This window comes from Neolamprologus brichardi, chromosome 7, assembly GCF_056152115.1.
Source record: "Neolamprologus brichardi isolate AB-2024 chromosome 7, ASM5615211v1, whole genome shotgun sequence".
Classification (NCBI taxonomy): domain Eukaryota; kingdom Metazoa; phylum Chordata; class Actinopteri; order Cichliformes; family Cichlidae; genus Neolamprologus; species Neolamprologus brichardi.
In genome coordinates, this window is record NC_142110.1 from 5,523,642 (window position 1) to 5,544,431 (window position 20,790).

General features: G+C 39.6%; 1 protein-coding gene across 1 annotated transcript in view; it reads right to left on the minus strand.

The window, feature by feature from the left end:
- Positions 1-15,300, minus strand: part of mrpl23 (mitochondrial ribosomal protein L23) — a 46,538-nt gene extending 31,238 nt beyond the window's left edge. Inside the window, exons 1-3 of the mRNA XM_006789581.2 lie at positions 15,159-15,300; positions 13,326-13,448; positions 3,770-3,852 (exon numbers count right to left, since the gene is read on the minus strand). Of these exons, the coding sequence (XP_006789644.1) occupies positions 3,770-3,852; positions 13,326-13,448; positions 15,159-15,178 (226 nt within the window). The 5' untranslated portion in view covers positions 15,179-15,300. The remainder of the gene's footprint in view (positions 1-3,769; positions 3,853-13,325; positions 13,449-15,158) is intronic.
- Between the last annotated feature and the right edge of the window lie 5,490 nt (positions 15,301-20,790).

Sequence of the window (20,790 nt, forward strand, 5' to 3'; positions counted from 1 at the left end):
AATTGGTCCTAGCACTGAACCCTGTGGAACTCCATAATTAACCTCAGTGTGTGAAGAGGACTCTCCATTTACATGCACAAATTGGAGTCTATTAGATAGATATGATACAAACCACTGCAGTGCAATACCTGTAATACCTACAGCATGTTCTAATCGCTCTAATAGAATATTATGGTCAACAGTATCGAATGCTGCACTAAGGTCAAGAAGGACAAGCACAGAGATGAGTCCACTGTCAGAGGCCATAAGAAGATCATTTGTAACCTTCACTTAAGCCATTAACTCACCCATAAAAAGCCAATAGGATTACTAAATCAATGATAAAACTGGTTTTGGCTCTGAAATGATCCCTGACAGGGGCGCAGGACTCAGGGTTGGGGTTGGGATGAGGAGGGGACGAAGCAGCAAGTTTATAAGTGAATAGCATGTGTTTATGTGGAGGGAGCATGGGGTGTCCTGGGACAGCTGGAGTGCTGCAGCAGCAGATCGTCAGATAAGCAGCTGTGTGTGTTAAGGAGAAAGGAGAGCCAGGCACGCTAACCACCACCGCAACTAGCCGCTGGAAAACACTCCCGCTGCTGCATGCCAGTGGAAGGCCGTCTACATTGTAAGCTTAAATTGCTAATCACCGCTAACCACTGCTGACAGTCTCCAAAAATGAACCAATTAGACTTTATGTTTCCTAAAACCCTGCTTCTGTGAACCTCAGTGCTATATAAAAAACAATTAAAACAATTCTCACAATAGAGAATTAGAATTATCATGGGGGAAAAGAACAGTAACAATATAACCTCATGTTTACAAATAATTTCCAGTAAAACCAGCACAAGTCAGAAACGGTTTTAAAAGATTTGTATTATGGTTTTTAGCTCCTTTGAAAAGTTTTGTATACTCTTGAGGCTTTTATTGTGAATTAAATTAAAAAATAAATTAAACAAAAATGAATAACTGCCAAGTTAAATTAATGGACGTTTGATAAATTATTTAAAGAAATGTAGAAATGTTTAAATACTTTATAGAAATATTTTTTGCCTACCCTGTAGGACGTAATGAGCTAGTAACATCATGTCACAAGTACCAGCATGTCACAAGTCTGCTATGAATATGCTCAGTTATTTGAGCAATTTGGGTGGGGGGTAATCTCTGAAGAATAACTTCCAGTGAACATCAAAGTATATGTTTTTGAAATGCTTGTCCCTATTAAAAATCATGTAATTACATTTACATAATTTAATTAAGTAAATGCATTACATTTTTAATATGGCAGTAATTTGGTATAACATTAAGCACTACACCAGATAACCAAATATGGGGCCGTACAGATAGATAGCACCAGGCAGAAAGTACACAGAAGTAGTTTTGCAAGTTTCAATCAATGCTTTGATCAAACATCCTGCAAGTTACAGACAAGACTTGTTTGTACATTGCAAGCAACACTGAAAACATAAGAACTCAATGGGAAAAATCATGTTGATATCTACACTGATATGGACTGGGTAATGTGTTAGGAACAAAAGACAAGTGAACAGTTTAATGAAAATCATCAACCTAGAGAGGGTTGAATTCAAAGACACCACAAAAATCAAAATAAATAAAATGCTGTGGGCGTCTCCATTTTGCCGAAATTTCAGTGCAACAAGTCAAAATGCTTCACAGGAGTTTGTGTGGCCCCAAGTGCTTTTATGCATGCCTGACAACATCGGAGCATGCTGCTAATGAGACGACGGGTGCTGTCCTGGGATCTGGCCCAGGGCATCACTGAGCAGTTACACAGTCTAAAGTGCAACATGGTAGCATCAGTGCCTGTCTACTTTCCCTATATGGGACCGGGCATTGTCATGCACCAAGAGGAACCCAAGACCCACTGCACCAGTGTAGAGTCTGACAATAGTTCCAAGGATTTCATCCTGATACCTACTGGCAGTCTTGTTGGCTACCCTGTAGGGTTCTGTGCATGCCTCCATGGATATGCCTCTCCACCACCAAATCGGTCACGGTGAACAACATTAGTGGCAGGCATTCTCCATAGCTTCTGCAGACCCTTCACATCTGTCACATGGGCTCATGGTACCGGTCCGTGAGTTGTTTGGTACCGGGCCGCGAGAGTTGAGGCTCAGGTGTGAAATGTATAGTTTTCAGGGTTTTTATCGGTTTTCAGCGTTATTTTGTTATCGTTTTTATCGTTAACTCGGTTTTCCTGGGTCTTTTCACGTGTGTTATGAATAAATCTTCTTTTTTTCGGTACCGGTACTAGTTTTATTCTGTTGTATTTATCCGCGACACCTTAAAGGCCGGTCCGTGAAAATATTGTCGGGCATAAACCGGTCCGTGGCGCAAAAAAGGTTGGGGACCGCTGCACTAGAGGATGTCTGAGTCTCATGAAGTCTGATTGCTTGGTCAGACACATTCACAACAGTGGCCTGCTGAAGGTCATTTTGTAGGGCTTTAACACTGCTCACCCTGTCCCCCTTGCACAAAAGGACCAAATGCCAGTCCTGCTGACAGGTTAAGGACCTACGGTTATGTCCAACTGTCAGAAAAGACCAAGAGGTAAAAAAAAAAAAAATGTCAGTGACCTCCACCTGTAAAACCATTCCTTGTTTTGGGGGTTGATTACCAACTCCCTGTGGGTACTTAACTAATCAGATCAATTTCCCAGACGTTTAACTGACTTGACGTTATACTCTGATTAAAAACTGTTACTTTAATTTTTTTTGAAGAGTCCATTTCGGTATATCTTCACTGTAAGGGTGAACTGTGTTTAGTGTGTAACAAGATTTGTGTACCGAGTTACACATCACAAAAAAAAAGTTTCATATTTAGTTTGCACATAGTCCATTACTTATATGCAAATATTTTATGTTGTACTTAAGTCATGCATTCGGTTTGAAATCAAAATATTTATACCACGTATACGTGTGTGTGTGTGTGCGTGCATGCATCTACCCCACTGACTCAGAACAGCTGCATTACAACTTTAGGATTTTAATTTGGATGAAATATTTGTGGCTTGGTCTTGCATACCAGGAATCAAGTGTTTTCACCACCCTCTCCCAATGTTTTGGACTGACTAAGTCTTTAGACCCATGCAAAGTCATGATGTTTGTATGTTTTTCCACCACTGGCATCAACTGTGTTGGTGTTGCCCGTACAACATCATGTGATGAGGGAAAAGAAAGCCAATTATAAACTCAAAATAAATACTTTATTCATCCAAAAAGACTGGGAAAGAGTTACAGCACCAAGCACTTGAAAAACAGCTCAATAAAAAAATACAATAACACTGAAGAAAATAGCTCATAAAGGTAAATAATTACATTAAATGATGAGCGTAATTAAATGGTTTAATAAATAAAGTGAATAAATATAACATGAATATAAAAAAATCAGTACATATACATATAAAGAAGGAGCCCATTTTAGCACTATAGTACTTAAAGGCTCAAACACCAAATGTAAAGAACATCCCAATCAAAAACTTTTTTCCATTTTAATCAGCTGTCATGGCCGCATTTATCAGAAGAAAAGCAGAAGATTACAATGAAGATGAAAATAAGAAAGAGTAGAAACGCTAAAAAAACGATGGTGCTTGTATCCCATTTAGAGCTGAGCGAACACACTTTCATCCCAAACAACAAAAACAAAGAGATAAGGCCAACCCTGGCAATAACATGATGATATTTTGCGAAACAGTGTGAAACAGTACAATCACTCCAAATTCTGAAAAAGTTACAGGCCTGCTTGAGTGCAAAGAAATGAGAAGACTCACCAAACTGTATCCTGGTGCGGACAACTCCCACAGGGACATTATAGATCTTCTCCAAGTAGTTCTTTACATCGTACTTGGTCATTCTGTCCAGATAAACCCAGAAAAACAGAAAACAGAACAGAGGTTATGGAGGCTTCCAAGAATAAGGCGTTGCATATGATAAGGATTAATCTGGACGTGTGTTTGGAGACACAACAGGCCGAGAAAAAAACCTTTGAGGTTGAAGTCCAGCCCTTGCAGGCTTACATACTGGATCACTGTTGATCATATAATGCCACATTCACTTAACTGACACCTACATAGAAATGATGCAGCTCATTTCCACATTGCATTCCCATAAACTTTGTTGTTATATTATCAAATGTAACGGACAGGACACTCTCATACAAACCCATATTCAGCTTTTATTCTATGGACCGTAAAGTGGAGAGGAGAAATGTGAGTGTCAGTGTTCATCCAATTAGCTGTCTGCAAGTATTGATCGCGTCCTGTGAAACCCTACACAGGAAGTGGGCCTGGCACCAACTGATCCGGCAGGCCAGCCTAGCTAAAGCTAGCCTGCTGGGCAGCATTTGAAGCAGATTCCTCTGACTAGGGAAAGAAAGGCTTTTAACTGCTAATCAATCAAGCCAATTGGATTAGCCTGGTAGAAAGCACTTCCCAAATGCGTCTGACAAAGTGCTTAATAGCGACGTTGTGGTCTGACATGAGTGCCTCGGATATGGCATCTTCTATCACCTCATACGTTTCTTTAATAGAACAGGATAATGTAATATTCACCGTTTTTCCAAGGTGACGGCCCGATACCTTGAGTTGTTGTAACAATATTAGCTGAGGCAAACATTTGCATGAGAAAACCCCATCTGTGAATACAAAGACTCTTTGTACTTAAGAGTGATGTAATATATGTTCCCATGCTATACAAACAATTGCCTTTTCCCCCTATAATAGACTAAAGTTTGGCAAACCTGACATTGGTGCAGAACTAAAACCTTCTCTTTGACCCTCTAAGATTTGTGCATTGAGGCCTTGCTCTTTCTGATACTTGAATAAGAATTTCCACATTTAAATCCACCATTTAATCAAAATATATGGCTTGATATAGTGATTTGACCATCACAGGGTTTCTACTAAACATCAACTTCAGAGAGTTGCCCAACTATGAAAAGAGAGAACCAACTTGGCAGTGAGTTTCGTCCTCTCAACATTCAATCGTGGTCCTGGTCCACTAGGGGCATTAGTGTGAAGAGGCTTCTGCTTTACTGTGACAAAAAAGGATCTTGTTGAGAGCACTTCTAGATGCATTTGTCTCTACTGTCAAGAGGAAAGAGATGTGGCATGCAAATCCACCTTCTGCTCCATTTACGCTCCCCCCCCTCCACCATAACTACTGTCTCACAGTGTGTGTGCCAGAGGGCAGTGAAGCACAGCGAAGTGACCAGGGGTACGTCAGATCAGGAAGGGAAGAAAGACTGATTACACAGTTGGGTTTTCCTAGAAAGCAGTTGCGCGGAACTGGAAGAGAAGAAAGTGGCTTAGAGGCCACTGAGGTCTCTTCTGGATCATTAGCACAGTGAACTGATCCTGATTAATGAGGAGAATATTTCTAAATCCCAACTGCTTTTACAACTCAAATTATCCAGCCACCACAAACACAGCAATGACATCCATCATAGAAAAAAAAAAAAAAAAAAGATTACCAGGTTATATAAATTTCTCTTTTTGGGGGAGTAGAGCTAAAGTTTCTGCTGCTGGATACAAGAGCGTCTAGTGTACATTTACAAACCGAGATTCATGTTTGTATTATGTTATGTACTTGACAACAACTGTCTTCCGAACTAAAACTCTTTGCAAAAAAGTTGTGATACATGTAAAATGGAAATATTAAAAATTAAAAAAATTGCAATGACTCGAAAATCATTCAAATTAAATATTTCATTAAAACTAGTGCAAAGACAACATGTAAAATCATGAAACGGTGGATATTTTTCTGTTTACTTTTTATACACTACCATTTCTTTTCTTTTTTAATAATCACATTTTTTATTTGACCTCAGTTGCTTTGTGTGTTGCATCACCTTTCGCTAACTGTAACCATTCAAAACACAAATTGCTGTGATTAGTGTAAACAAATGGTTGTCCCACCATGTGTTTGGGCCTATCTGTTATTATTTTTTTCTGTGTTTGCTTCTTAAAGCCCAAAATGCTTTAACTGGCCATTGTGGAAAAGAGCAAATGAACAGAACCAAAATTGAAACCGAAGCTCGCTGTGAAACAGCCATACTGAAGTAATGAGGGTACCTGTTTATCTGGACTGATCGGCAGAAATGGGACATATCAAGCTCCAACATGAGTTTGTTTATTTGACATTAGTGACTTCATTAGTGACTACCAAAACAAACAAAAGAAACTGTTATCCAAGTTTTTGGCACTCATTTGTAACCACAAGCAGACAAAAACTGATTAGGTTGTGTTTTTTCTGTTCATTATGTTGTGTGGAGTTAACTGATAAATAAAATCACTTTATGGCATTAGTTGTATATCTAACTGCTTTGCATTTTTACACAGTACTCTATATTCACACACACACACTTGACAGGGGTTGCATGAGATAGCTGTTTTTCCTGTGACCTAAGTCAATACATAACTCCCATCTCAGCTACAAACCAGGACCCAATCTGAAAGAAAGCCTTGGGCTGAAAGCTGAGGAGAAAATGTCAAGTTAAGTGTGCACATAAACAAGGCTAAACTTAGACAAAGGGCGTGGCGTCTCCAGCAGCGATGCAGGCAGCATCTGATCATCATCCCAGTATAAACACCCATCTGACTCCACAAGCTAACCTTTCGCACTTCTGCCTCTCAGGAAGAATGAAAACCTGTCTCCAGCAACTGCTAAGGCTAACGGCATCGTTCCTCAGCAACTGGTATATATTTATACGCAAACACTCATGCTACAAAGATTCCTCAGCCAAGACGATGAAAGAACTCCAAACACAAAACCTAGAAGGGCATCAGATGACGCAGACGATGGATTAGGTTCAATTATGGTCCGTTGTTGCCAAGCAGGTTTAATTCAGGAACACTAGCTTCATTGTCAGAAAACAGTTTAAAAAGTTATATTGTTCTGCATTGTTAAAGGGGGAGTGTAAAGGGAGACAAGGGACCTTGATCTAATATCATGCAGTGTTAAAGAAAGAAGGGCTGGAAGCAGGATGACATAAACGAGGTAAAGCTTTTGAAGCTTTCGCTCTCTCTTAATGTGACACGGTTGTTTATGTGCGACAATAAAGCAGATTCATCAATCTGCAGATTAACCTACTTGCAGTTGCTTTCAGATGTAATCGCTCACTTGCAAAGAATCTACAAGCTTCTGGATCGTTCCTATTCTGAAATGTGGGCTAACTCGCATGGAGCCAAAAAGATTATCAGTATCACATCAACTGGTTTTAGGTAGTCAATTTACACCTGTGCTCTGAAAGCATGAAAGAAGTAGATGAAAGGACACTTTTGAAAAAGAGCAAGAGCAAGAGGTGGCTTTGACAGTGTATGACAATACTGAAAAAACTCCCATTAGAACTGTTATCCTTAATGTGTCAACAAAATCTCAATTTTCTGTAATAAACTGACAACCTGGTACCCAAGTTGAATTCAATTCAATTCTACTTATATAGCATCAATTCACAACAAGAGTCCCTTCAATTTGCTTTTATATTGAAGGGTCATGGTGATTCATATGTCAAGTATTAAGTTCCACTATAGTACTGTGCAAAAGTCTTAAACCAGCCCCATTTCTTTACATTTTGTTTCTGAGCATCTTGCAGTTTTTTAAAACAGTCTTGAGCAATAGTTTTCCAGGCTTTCCCGAAGTCTTTCAAAGTGTTTTTCTGGACATTGGCTGCTTTTTCACACCAGTACTTTATTTTTTTCAGAGGAATATTCGTTGTTTGTTAAGCTACTTAATACTTACATATGAATCACTCAATCGCAAAAGAGGCACCTTAGTCAGGGATGGGCCAGTGTTGGGTCTACACCAGGGGTCTCGAACTCCAGGCCTCGAGGGCCGGTGTCCTGCGGTTTTTAGATGTGTCCTCGATCCAACACAGCTGATTTAAATGGCTAAATGACCTCCTCAACATGTCTTGAAGTTCTTCAGAGGCCTGGTAATGAACTAATCATTTGATTCAAGTGTGTTGACCCAAGGTGATATCTAAAACCTGCAGGACACCGGCCCTTGAGGCCTGGAGTTCGAGACCCCTGGTCTATACAGACAACTTAGCAAACTTAGCAACTTATACTCTGTCTACAGCAGATGAACAGTGTCTGAAAGTCATGTCAAATAGGAAAAACATCCAGCAAAGACCTGACACAGGACCTGAGTGATGCATCTGGCCTTTCCTTTGATCTGCAACCTGTTAATTTAAGTAATAATAGATGCATTATCATCATAGTCTAAATGGAAGGGTGACTGTCAAGAAGCCATTCTAAAGGATATCAAAACAGGTAGAAAAGTCTGAAGCATGCCAAATTATCTTTAAATAAAAAAAAACAAATCAATGCCTGAAAGTCTTACAGAACGATGAATCCAAAATAAAAATTTGTGGCTCAAATGATCGTCATCTGTAAGACAAAGTGTAGTTGGGAATTATGAACACAAAAATGTACCAACTGATTTTGATTCCACTCTAAAAACATTACATTGTAAGAATATGGCATTGCTCTTGGCTCAAGAGGAAGAGTAGGTCATCTGCTAATCTGGAGGTCTGTGATTGAGACCAAACCCAAATGTCTAGGAGCAAAGCGCTGTGTGAAGGGTTGAATTAGGCTTGTGGCCTACAAAGGTTAGAGTAGGAAGTATATTATAGTGCTTTATTTCCTTTTTTTTTTTTTTTAAAGATAAACATCACTTTGTATAAGCTTGATTTTGCTGTCACAACCATAGAAAGATTACTTTGTTCAGAAACTACTAAAAGACATTTAATTGGCCCCTTGTTTGACGAACAAAAAGCTGCATTAAATATTTGGCTGCTCATAGTCTTTTTGGTTTACAGCTTACAAGTAACAGACGCACATGACAGTTTAAAAATTGCCCTTCCTTTAAGATCTCATCAGGAGCCATTAGGCTTTTTATGATCACACATAACCCTCTCGACCCCGATGTGGCACCCAGTGTAGAACCAGTTCATGTATTTCATCATTATTTTTATTCAACAAGAACAAACCAAACAAAAAAAAAAAAGACTGGTGGTAGTAAAAACAAAGCTACCACAGAGACATTATTCGAACCACTGACGTTAACGGTTCTGGGAGGGGTTACATAAAGAAAGTCACTAATGACCAGCCGACGCAGCCCACAGACTCCATCCACCGTGACTTGATAATATCCTAGCTTTACATAGTAAAGCTAGTAAACGTTCAGTCCAGAGAATCAGAATCAAGGAGAACTGGTTCTGCACCAGAACCCGATGGAAAGAATTATTGACGAGTTAGGGAAAGAAATCTCAGGCATTGGTTGTTTGCTGTTTGAATTGCTTTTGCATCAACTGTGAATCTAACAGGTTTTTGTTTATTGGGGTTTTTTTGGGTTTTTTTTTTTTTTTTGGGGGGGGGGGGGGGGTGGAGGCGGGGTCTTAAAAGAAATAATACATGGATTATACACTGAAGAAAAATGCCTTAATAAAGACAAACAGCACACTTTTATGGTAAATGTCAGGGAAACATTAAACTAGAAGCGCTTAAGTTAATAAGGCCTTTATATACACACACAATAGTTTAAACATCGAAGGTACACTACACAGCCCATACATACTCATACATGCACACATGAACATCAAAGCGCACTGCGTCAAAGTGGTTTAGCGGTGAGAATGAAACAGGAGAGTATCTTCTGCACAGATGAAAGGCAAACGAAAGCCGCTCCACATTGTTGACCTGCCCATTGTCAATTTTCGGTTGAGATACGTACAGTCTCTACTTTAACCCTCCCATCTTCAGAGACAATACACACACATAAAGTGCTAAACACTAAGTATCAAGATCATAGTAGCCGACTTTGTTTAGAGGGAAAGCTGCCAAGGAACCCGAGACTTGAGGAGAAAAGAGACAGTTGAGAAGTTGAGAGCATAAAAGCAGCGTGTGAAGGATTAGAGTTTTTTTATTTGCCCTGCAGCCTGACAATAGAACAAAAATAGATCAAAGAGCCGGTCATTGAAAGTCACAAAAGTTCTTACCGAGAAACAGGTCAATAGAGCTTACATCACAAATCTACAGGCTAAATGACTTAATATGACATTAACTTGGGTTTACAAGCATGAAAAAAAAATGACACAGTTTCAAACGTGTGCTTATTACGTTGAAGAGGTGACCGGATATATTGGTGACTCCAACACTGTTAGGTCCAGGAACTGAACCATTGGCAAAAGAAATCGTGAGGTGCAGTACTACGGGGTCAGTTTGCTCAAGTCTGATTAGAGTGAGAAACCACAGCATGGTCTGGTTTCATAGTTATTAGTCTGCAAAGCATGAAATGTGACTGAGTAGCAGACTCAACTGAAAGTTCAATGACATGCTCTTTTCTTTGTGTGCATGTGTGCGTGTGTGTGAGAGAGAGTGTACTGGCCTCTCGCCATGCCAGGTGAGGTACAAGAAGGTGTGCGTGGGTGTGAGCCTAGAAATTTGATGATGTTATAGAACAGAGGGGAAATACTTACATAGCACAAAAGGTTTGAGAACAATCAAAAAGACCAACAAATACCTCCCTCTGGCAGGTAGACAGAGAATTTCCAGAGAACACAGCCCAGGTGTCTCAAAAAACAAGTGTCAAAGAAGGATTGATTTTGGACACATAGCAAAGTGCTTAAGAAAAGCACAATAAACAGCAGGCCCAGGGTGGGACAGAGGGAAAGGATGGAGGAAGACATGCCAGAAAGTGAGCGATACTGCCAAAAAGTACGAAAACTAGAGAAAAGCAAAAGAGAGCAAGACAAACAACTATGGATATCGAGCTCCCAGGTGTCAGCAAGATAAAGGCCACCTTGTGTTATTCTCTTGAGAACGCCAACAGTTACCCGTTCTCATTAACAGCTGCTCGGCTCTAAAATTTACCCACGCTTACACCGCCTACACTTGAGAATCATAACTACAACAGCTTTCACTGCCACAGTGACTCAGACTTATCAATAAGCTGGGAGTGGGAGTGACATTTGTCATTGTCTCTCTGTGTGGGTCCATTTACTACGATGTTGGTAAGAAAAGTGAAAAAAAAAAAATCACAGTGTTTCCAAGCACACACTGAGGCCCCAGCAGCATATCAATCAGCCGTGCACCTCTCGCAAGCATCAAAGACTGCGAGGAAAAAAACAGAACACCTTACACACCCTTATAAACACACACGCACCCTGCACTTACCCAGTTTTGTGCATATATACACAAAGAAACACACCAGTCGCACAAACGGACACACTCACACTTACAAGCATATACAGAAAAACACACACACACAAAGACACACAATTACATAAGCACCCTAGGAGTTTGGCAGAGAAGAGGCAAGAATCAGAGTGGGAGGCCAGGCACCTGGATGAACAGATTATGGTCTAAACCCCACCAGAGACACATAGATGATCTGCCTCAAACTTCAATTTTTCTCCCCAGTGTGGGTTCTGGGCTTCTCATTGCCTCGGGAGTGTTGGTAACCTCCGTGACCTTGGCTTGTAGCGGTAGTCAAAATCAGCTTGTCACTATTAAGTGCTGACTGGACCTCCTGTCACGTTTTGTGACATAGATACAGCAGAAACTTGACAAAATAAGAACATCGTATCTACACAGACAAGATTAGTTTTGCCTTCCCTTTCTGTCTCGCTGTTGATGCAGCTTCTCTGAGAGACTAATGGTGAAGACTCGATGTGTACAAACTGATTCAAAGCCAAATAAAAGTACTTTTGACCTTGCCTCATGCGTCACTCTCCGTGTGAGAGTGAAATGACGGCCTGTCACAAGTCATTGTTGCAACTAAGCTCGTTAGAGGATAATCATGAGGTGGTACACACTATCTACGCTGTGGAAGACTGAGGCCTCAGTTTTCTGTTTTTGAGCCTGTCGCACCACCTGGTGGCCACAACATCAAACATCAGGCACATATTACTGGTCCTGCAAGACCGTTACTGTGGCAGTAAAAATAAATTACTGCAGAGTAAATGCAAAACATATGTTCATCGTACCATACGTTCGACTGAAACTACAGTCTAAACTCTAAAATAAATTTACAGCATATACAGGGCAAAAAATGATTAGGTCTTTTTAAAGTTTATTTTATGTTCATTATATCTTTTTTAAGTTTAGTGTAGTTTTGTTTTGTTCTCTTCTTGGATTAGTCACTTGACCACTCTTACTCATTTGTTTTGTGTTCATTATCAATCGCATATGGAGAAAGAAAAAAAAGAAAAAAGGATCCTCAATCCAAGGAAATCTGCTCTAGGGCTGAACAGCTTGTACTTAAACAGAGAGATAGAGTGAATGCTTATAAAAGGGCCAGTATGTACAAGTAAAGCATTTGTGATTTTTGATTAATGTGTGTACACATGTACATATTTACAACTGGAACAATACGCAGACTTCAAACGATAAGCATCTGCATTTATGGGCAATGGCAGCCTGAAAGGACCAAACAAATGGACTAGTATGTTATTTATGGCACCGTGGAAAAAGACAGGAAAAAAACACTGTGGCAATAAAACTATAAATGAAATATTCCACTGACTGAAGTATTTTAGATCAGAGGCGTTATATCTGATAATAATTATGTACAACAAGCTCTATCGTGAGATCTGTTAAATTAATATGTTAGGAAATACTCAAATCTCTCCCAAAAGACTTTTTCAAGACTTTTCATTTACAGTTCACAAAGAGGTGATTAGAGGTGCTGGTGATTACAAAAGACAATTTGCTTGAAAAAGTAACTATGCATTTAAATAAAGTAGTATTAACAGGAAGTTAAGCGTGGGATTTACTGGCTGCTTTACACATCGAGTCATCATATTAGCAGTGTTTCCCTGAGTCTCACACAGAGCTGAAATGAATCAAGTATGCATACAGTAAGTGAATGACAAATAAAATATTGAGTTTTGTTGATTTTTTTTAAGGGCTGGGGGAAAGGGGTGTGTGAGCTGAGACATTGTGAGGTCTTTGTTGTTTACATCAGGGAAAAGAGTAGCATTAGAATACCTAAATGTAAACTAAAAGACAATTTTCAGTCTCAGTGAACTGATGTTGGGTCACAAACACATTTAAAATAGAGAAGAATATAACACACCAGAGACTGTAATTTAGTTTTCCAGCAATCACCTTTATGTTTTCCTACTCAAAGAATAATAGGCATCCACTTTTATATTTTATGGACAAATAACCATGTCTAAACTAATACAGACGCACTAATCTGTGCATAGTAAAACTTTCTCCAAGTATTATGTGCAGCAAAATCAATTTACCTGAGAATGGTATGATAATTAAAGGTGTATGGTAATGAACTCATACATATTAACGTTTATAATCAAAGACTTACTCCATTGGGATGCGAAACTGGACAGTGTCTTGAGGCTGCTCTTTTCCCGGCCTCACCAGGGTCAGAAACCAGCTCGGTCTGAAGATCCTCAGCTGGGGATTGCCCAGCTGGTAGAGAGGATATCTGAGGAGATATGCACAGGCTGGCTCTTATTATCCTTGATATAATTCCCATGAATCCTATAATATTGTCTAAAAAAAAAAATCACAATAACTGCTACCTAGATAAACAAGTAAAATTATGTCTTTAATCTTTGTTTGATTTAAGATAAGCAGCTGAGGTCCAGCACCAAGAGGGTTCCCTTTTCTACTAAAAATATCTGGAACGGTTCCTTAAACTTTCATCTCACACAAATGCGTAGAATGGAATTTCTTTGGACATTTTAGTCACTGCCATATAAGCAGGTAGCACATCTTTCCTTTTACTTAGTTAAGAGAAATTGAAAAAACAAATAGAAATAACGATGGGCAAGAATAACTGTCTGAAATCAAGAGCATTGAACTACAGAGGTCTTGACCGGGGATGTCAAATATATTTTACATCGAGGGCCACATAAGGTCCGCTTTGATCTTAAGCTGGCCAAATAAAACTCAGTTTTTTTATCAGTGTAAATAGATTTCCCTACACATTTAATCCCTGAGATATCTTAATATAAAATAAAGAAGTGCATTTTCAACAGCACATTGCAGTTTTTCTACATGAAAAATGTGAAAGATTACAGAAAAGTTCTCGCAGCTCACTGCCCAAACTGTCCCTATTTATAAAACTTAAAGTGAAATTTTCTTGTTTTAACTTAAATTTCTATAGTAGACAGTAAAAAAATGGGAGCTTTTCTGTCATTTAACTGTTTTATTGCTTAAATTGATTCAGTATAGTATGAATGGCTACGGGGGAGGTTGTCATCAGCAGGAAAAGCTGTAAAATTTATAAAAATACAGTTAATCCAGCAGGCAGGATCGGGGCTTTATGTTTAGCACTCCTGGTCTATACCTAAGGATGTGAGGTCAAAGATGTGTCTTCCTCCAGACACAAACTTGTGGCTAGCAACATCACCTGTCTTGATCTCCTTTACATACCAAATGCAGCCGGTAAATGGGGGATACTCAAAGGAATATGAGACACTGAAACAATCTATTATTAAATACACACACACACAGAGTTTGTTTTGCACTGCCACGCTTTATAATAACTTCCCCCTGAAACTTGAAAAAACAGACAAATCCAAGTCTCCAAACCTAAATTATCAAATATTAACAGTGTAGCATTTTATTGGATCTTGAACAAATATAAAAAATGTGTTTATGATGTTTCTGTTTACCCCCATTAGGCAAGATCATGTGTATTTACGTAGCTCAGCAATACAAGCTACACATTTCCCAATGCAATGTCTACGGTGCACTAATAACAGCACCCTGTATTAATAAGCGTGGGTTAAACCTCGTAAACAGTCACATTACCCCTACGATGATTTAATATTGCCGCAGATTAGTTGCTGCAATTTCACCAACCTGCAAAGTGACTGCACAACAACTCCAACATCATGCTATCTGCCGTTTGTTTTTAGCATAGCAGGCTAGCGCCCGCTAAGTTCTTGTTGCTTAGTTATCTGAAATTCACAGTGAGCACATAACTTGCAGTCTAAAATACACTGACAGTTATTGACAGCAACGTGGACTAATCCGACTGCATTCAGGACAGAGTGCATACAGGTCAGCTGGGAGACATGCTAGCAATAGCTTGTTTTCTTAGGTTAAACTGCCAGAAAAGATGACTAGCAATGTATCCACGAGTAAAACTGAGGCTTCTTATTTAAACAAAACACTTGATACTCACAGCAGTCGTGTTACTGGCATCCCTAGAAATTCTTACTGACAGACATACGCTGATAGTTACTTTATAGTTTTTCAAGGTTGTCAAATCCTACACGTGCAGGGATGTACTTCCGGGAACATTGGCAATGCGCAAGCGCATTGGATATACTACCTTCCTGTGATGCTAGGGTGCTAGTGAGCTGTATGATATGTGTGCTCCTTGTTTCAGCTTATTGAATTATAAACTAAAAGATGCCCATGTTATACCGGACTGTTATGCAGCTTTCAAAATCTTGTAAAAAAAAAAAAAAAAAGCACTGAAAAGATTCAATTACTTTGTCACGCATTTGGTTTCATTTTTGAGAATGTCATTGTTGTGAGCATATTGAGAAATTAGTATATCAGAGAAACAGTCGGGTTGAGCAGTTTGGACAGAAAGGAAAGAAAGACAAAGCCTGCAATGGTTTGTTCATGTGCAAAAATGACTGTTCTGGCGACCCCTAAAGGGAGCAGTTGATAGAAGAAGAAGATTTTGAGTATATTCTCAGGACATATATGATTAGGCATCAGCAGAGGGAGACCTCCTCCCATCTCTGCATCTTCTTATCTTTGCTTCAGACTCCACACTTGTTGTCTCTTCTTACAACACAATGTGCCTGCACCAAGGGTAAAGATGATTGAAGACCCCCTGAGTGGAACATGAGTCTGTGGCTCAGCTGGTTCAGATCTGGCAGGAAATGGACCTCACTGACAATCCACACTGTGCTTGGGGGGGGAGTTTCCATCAGTTAAGATGTCATGGAGTGTGTGTGTGTGTGTGTGTGTGTGTGTCTGTGTGTGTGTGTGGAGGGCTTTTATTATTATAGAGTTGCGTCAGTGTATGAGGCATTTTGTTGCACTATTTCAGAGTGTCCAATAATGCCTCTAGATGTCCAGTTTCATTTTGTTTTTTTTCTGTAAGAAATATAAATAATTGCTGCTGCTGAGTTCATTGCTTGTTTACTTGTTTGTTTCTTTGGAACTGGTTCATCTGACAGCTGATACGACGCTGTAGCAGGGAGCCATTATGCTGATGAGCCTGAGGTGCGACGGTTGCTTTAAAAACACAAGCTTGAATGCCAGAATGCAATTGTTGCTGCTTGTTGTGCATAACGACACTGGATTGTTCATTAAAATAGGTTAAATTCTATAAGCTCTAAAATTCACGATTCAACTAATAATAGATTGATACATTCACACAGACCTTATCAGAGTGCATGTAATAACCTACAAATTCATTTAGTAGTTGTTTTATTATTTATACACAGCAGTATTTCTACTGAAAGTAAATAACAGATTGTTTCAATCTCAATGCATCACTTGGATATCTGAAGAATAAAAAAGATGACAGACATTGACTAAGAGGAAGTATTCATCAAACAGCCACACCATATCACTGAAAATCCTTCTTATGCAAGGCTCATACCTGGTCACGGGACCTCTGGGGATCTCCAATGGTGTTTGGCATCTGGGTGTTGGCGGCGCATCCTTTTGGTCCTTCAAAGTAGCATTCACATAAATGGGCCAATGACCAAATGGGCGCTAGCCATTGCATTATACACGCAATGCAAATATCACCTGGGCAGTGACTCCTAATTATATCATAATTTTATTAATCATCAGTGTTAATACACTTTGGACTAAGAGTATTTTGCAGAAAAATCAAAACTTATGCATATTTATAACTATTGTTAAATTTAAAATCACTGTAACGAATGTGGAGAAGGATGCGGTTATCTTATCTTATGATATTTATTTGATATGCCACTAGTCTGTATTTGTTTGTTTGTATTTTGTGGGTGTTTTTATATTAAATATCATTATCTATATCCTGCATTTGACTTTTTTCACATCAATATCACTGAGATTTCCTAATAAAATTCAGATAAATTAAATAAAATAAACAATTCAGGTCAACACAGTGGATCAGCGTTAAGCATTGTTGCCTCATAGCAACATGACCCCCGTGCAATCCTGAATTTAATAAGCATAAGAAAATGGCTGGTTAGATATTTCATACCAGATATGTTTACAGTGATTTTTCTGCCATTGTAGCTGAAAGCAGAGCACATTTCACAGTAGTCTTGTGGCTTAATCCTGCATCTGTGTTCTAGCTTTGTGAAAAATATTCCTGACAGGAATCCAATAGCAGTAAGGGTACCATTAGCTGGCACATGGAGGTCTGTGTGACCCTCCAAAGATATGCCTCCCCAGACCATTACTAACCCACTGCCAATCTGGCCACGCTGAATGATGATGTCCCAGGCATCTTAACATTCGCTGCAGTGTTTCCAGATTCTTTCACTTCTGTCATGTGCTAGTTCTCAACTTTGAAGATGCCAGTGCTAGTGCCAGTGGTGGACCTGCAGGTTCTGCTGTTCTCTGGAGAAAGATGATCTGCACCGTGCTGTGTCGTGAGCACAGTTCCCGCTAAAGGGCAATGAGCTCTCGTACCATCCTCATGGAGACAGTAGCTTCCTGGAGGCAGTTTTGTAGGATTCCGGCATTGCTGCTCCAGTCTTCACCAAAAAGAGCAGAAATCAGTCATGCTCCTGGGTTAATGGCCATCCGCACCTTTGTCCAGCTCACCTCCTGCTATAGGCCATCTTCTAGTATCTTCTTTACATTCCTGAGCCTGTGCAGTCAGGGGAGATAAAGACAGAGCAGTAGCTTTTTGACCATGACCAACTGCAAAACCACTCCCGTTTTGACTGTTGTCTCTTTGTTGCATCCCCAATGCATCTATGCTTTTATTTGCACCAGACAAGTTGAATGGATTCATAATCAGTTATGCTTCCTAAGTGGACAGATTGACATGCTTTAATACAGAGTTTGGGATATCACAACTGTTCTCATCACTGTTTAAAATGGGCTCTTTGGGAAAATAGATGTAGCTGATTATGCTTATCATTCAATTTTAAATAAGTCATGATTTGGTCGGTGGCTTGGCTGCTTGTCCGTCTTGCATTTTTAGCTACAGTAGACACACCCACACACGCAAAAGCATGCACTCATACACAAAGCCTATCACATTTGTATCTGCAACAATTGTAACTAATGCTCAGTTGTGCGTGTAGCTGCTATAGCTACAATTCATTCTTAAAGCAATGGTCATTCAATAACTGAAAATATACTTTTTTTAACATCACTATCACTTTTTACTGCGTCTGTGTGAAAGAGAGCAGAACAAAGACAGCAAAAGCAAAGCAGAGATTGTATATTTTGGGACAGTAAAAGCTGGGAGAATTCGAGGGTGGAGGAGGGAGCGCTCTAATAGCAGAGGTGGATAGACGGAAACAGTTCAGTCTACTGTGGCATTGTCCTGCCAAGAGTGAGCACTGGGGCAGCATGGAAACTTTCCCCCTCTGACTCTCAGGCAGTCGCAGGAGAAGTCGTCGGTATTGGATATCCAAGAGAAAGAAAAAAAGGAAACAGTAAATTAAAGATCCAGACATGGATGGAAAAGTTTGTCAGCTGAATTCAATAGTTTTGCACGTAACGAGATCCACTGTTTTAGCAATTCCTTCTGAAGTCACTTCAAACCTTCTTGAGGAATGGTCCAGCTCGTTCCCTAAACAGTTGCTTGGGTAAAACAGGCTATGTGATAGCTAATGTGACAAAGATGCATGACAGCATCGTGCACGTTTGTAATGCTAACCAAAGCTGTCCACAAATAGGTTCACACAAGCACCCTCAAAAGTAGGTCTTTGTCATTAGAACCATAATTTGTCCACAAACATACACACAACATACACAGACTCGCAAGGTGAAAGCAGCACTACCTAAGCTATTACATTTACTGTAATGAGGGGGTTTTTTTAGACCCTTTATCAGCCAAATACCTTACATTCAGTGAATTTTACACAAAAACAGCGCCTTAGTAGCACGTTAGCATCTCACTGCACAGAAACATTAAAGCGGATGATTAGGAATTACAGAAACAAAAATAAAGACAGACAGCAACGAATGAGAGAATGCTTTCAAACTAGAATTGAGTTAAAAGTGGCCTTCGGCTGTTACAGGCGAGGCTCATATAGTAGGTTTGGACTACAGCATGTTATGCGTGTTATGCACCACATTCAGGGATGAGGCAAAACTGTATCAGGGGAACCAATTATCATTTTTGGCAGCAGCTGTTTATAATAGCATTTTCATCACCTGTTGACAATTTATAGCAGATGTTCCTGAGATACGACACAGTAAGACACTGTGGCTTGTCATCCATCAGTGGTCAGAAGGTGCTCCACCGCCACAGCTCACACCAAAATATCTTAACAACTACTAGATGGGCCCGCCATAGATTCCAGTGACTTTTCGTCATTGTTCCTGGTGTAATGACAACATACAGAACTTTAGAATTAATCATATTTACCATTACATGTTTTAATACACATCAGAGCAAGCTGACTGTGGCATGTAGCACCCACAACCACTTCTTAAGCTCATAGTGTTGTATATATATATATATACATATACATATATATATATATATATATATATATATATATATATATATATATATATATATATATATATATATATAAGTAACTATTGTGCACAACCACTGTTTCCTGATATTTCCTGTTTTTCTGACATAATCTCATATTTGATGTTTTATGTTTTATGTTGGAAGAGAACATGACTGAAGGTTTAAATCATTTCAACTCTAAGCAAAGTACTAAATCTACTTGACACCGCAAGCATAAATCATTAGCCTGTCCATCCTAAACCTAATTAAACATTTGCCCCTGTGCCATCAACACTAAATGAGTGGTCAGAGGTAGTGGCCAGTTAAGGTCAGAGTCCTCTGTTTTTTTCTTGTCCCATGTTCACACACTCGAATGGACTGGGTGCATGCCGTGCAGCAATCCTCTGACTATAAATAGCAACCAGTGTCATGGGCAATCTGGATAGCGTGTAAATGTAGACCCTCCTCCCCCCCTCCCGGATGTTCCGTTGAAGTTACCAACCTGACCTCTGACCCAAGAGCCTGGCTGCGACAGGGCCACCGCTGAACTTGAATTTCAGGGTTTCGAATGCAAGCGTGAAAACACAAAAACACATGAGCATATCTTCAAGTACAGTGCATGCACACATGCAAAAAGACACAGTCACAGTTTGAGACAGGTAGCAGTTCAAATATGTCACCCGAGGTCCTGAATACTTGCTGCATTCAATCACTGTAAGAAAGACGTAAGCTGAAAGATCAACTGACTGTTCAGCTTCTTTGTCTCTCAAACAAGGTGCTTATAGAAGCACTGCAAAAAAAATAAAACAAGACAATCTTCTTCTACATTCCTATGGTAATATGTAATCATAAAGCTGCATGCAGTTTTCCAGAGATTTTTAAATTGACTGCATTTGGAATAAGGTGATTAGGTAGAGCGCTCACACGGGTTCCCACAGACTTATCCAGTGTCTCTGCCCCTGCCAGAGTTATGTGATAGACCGGGGGGGTAGGAGGAGTGGCTGACATGCATAAATGAGGACAGGGGCAACTGATCTTCAAGGTATGTCAGTCAACAGTCTTGGGATATCTGGTGCACTGCACCACAGAAGACCTCAGCCTACAAACGTAACAACATTGTTCCTGATCTGTGATTCCTCTCGTCTCA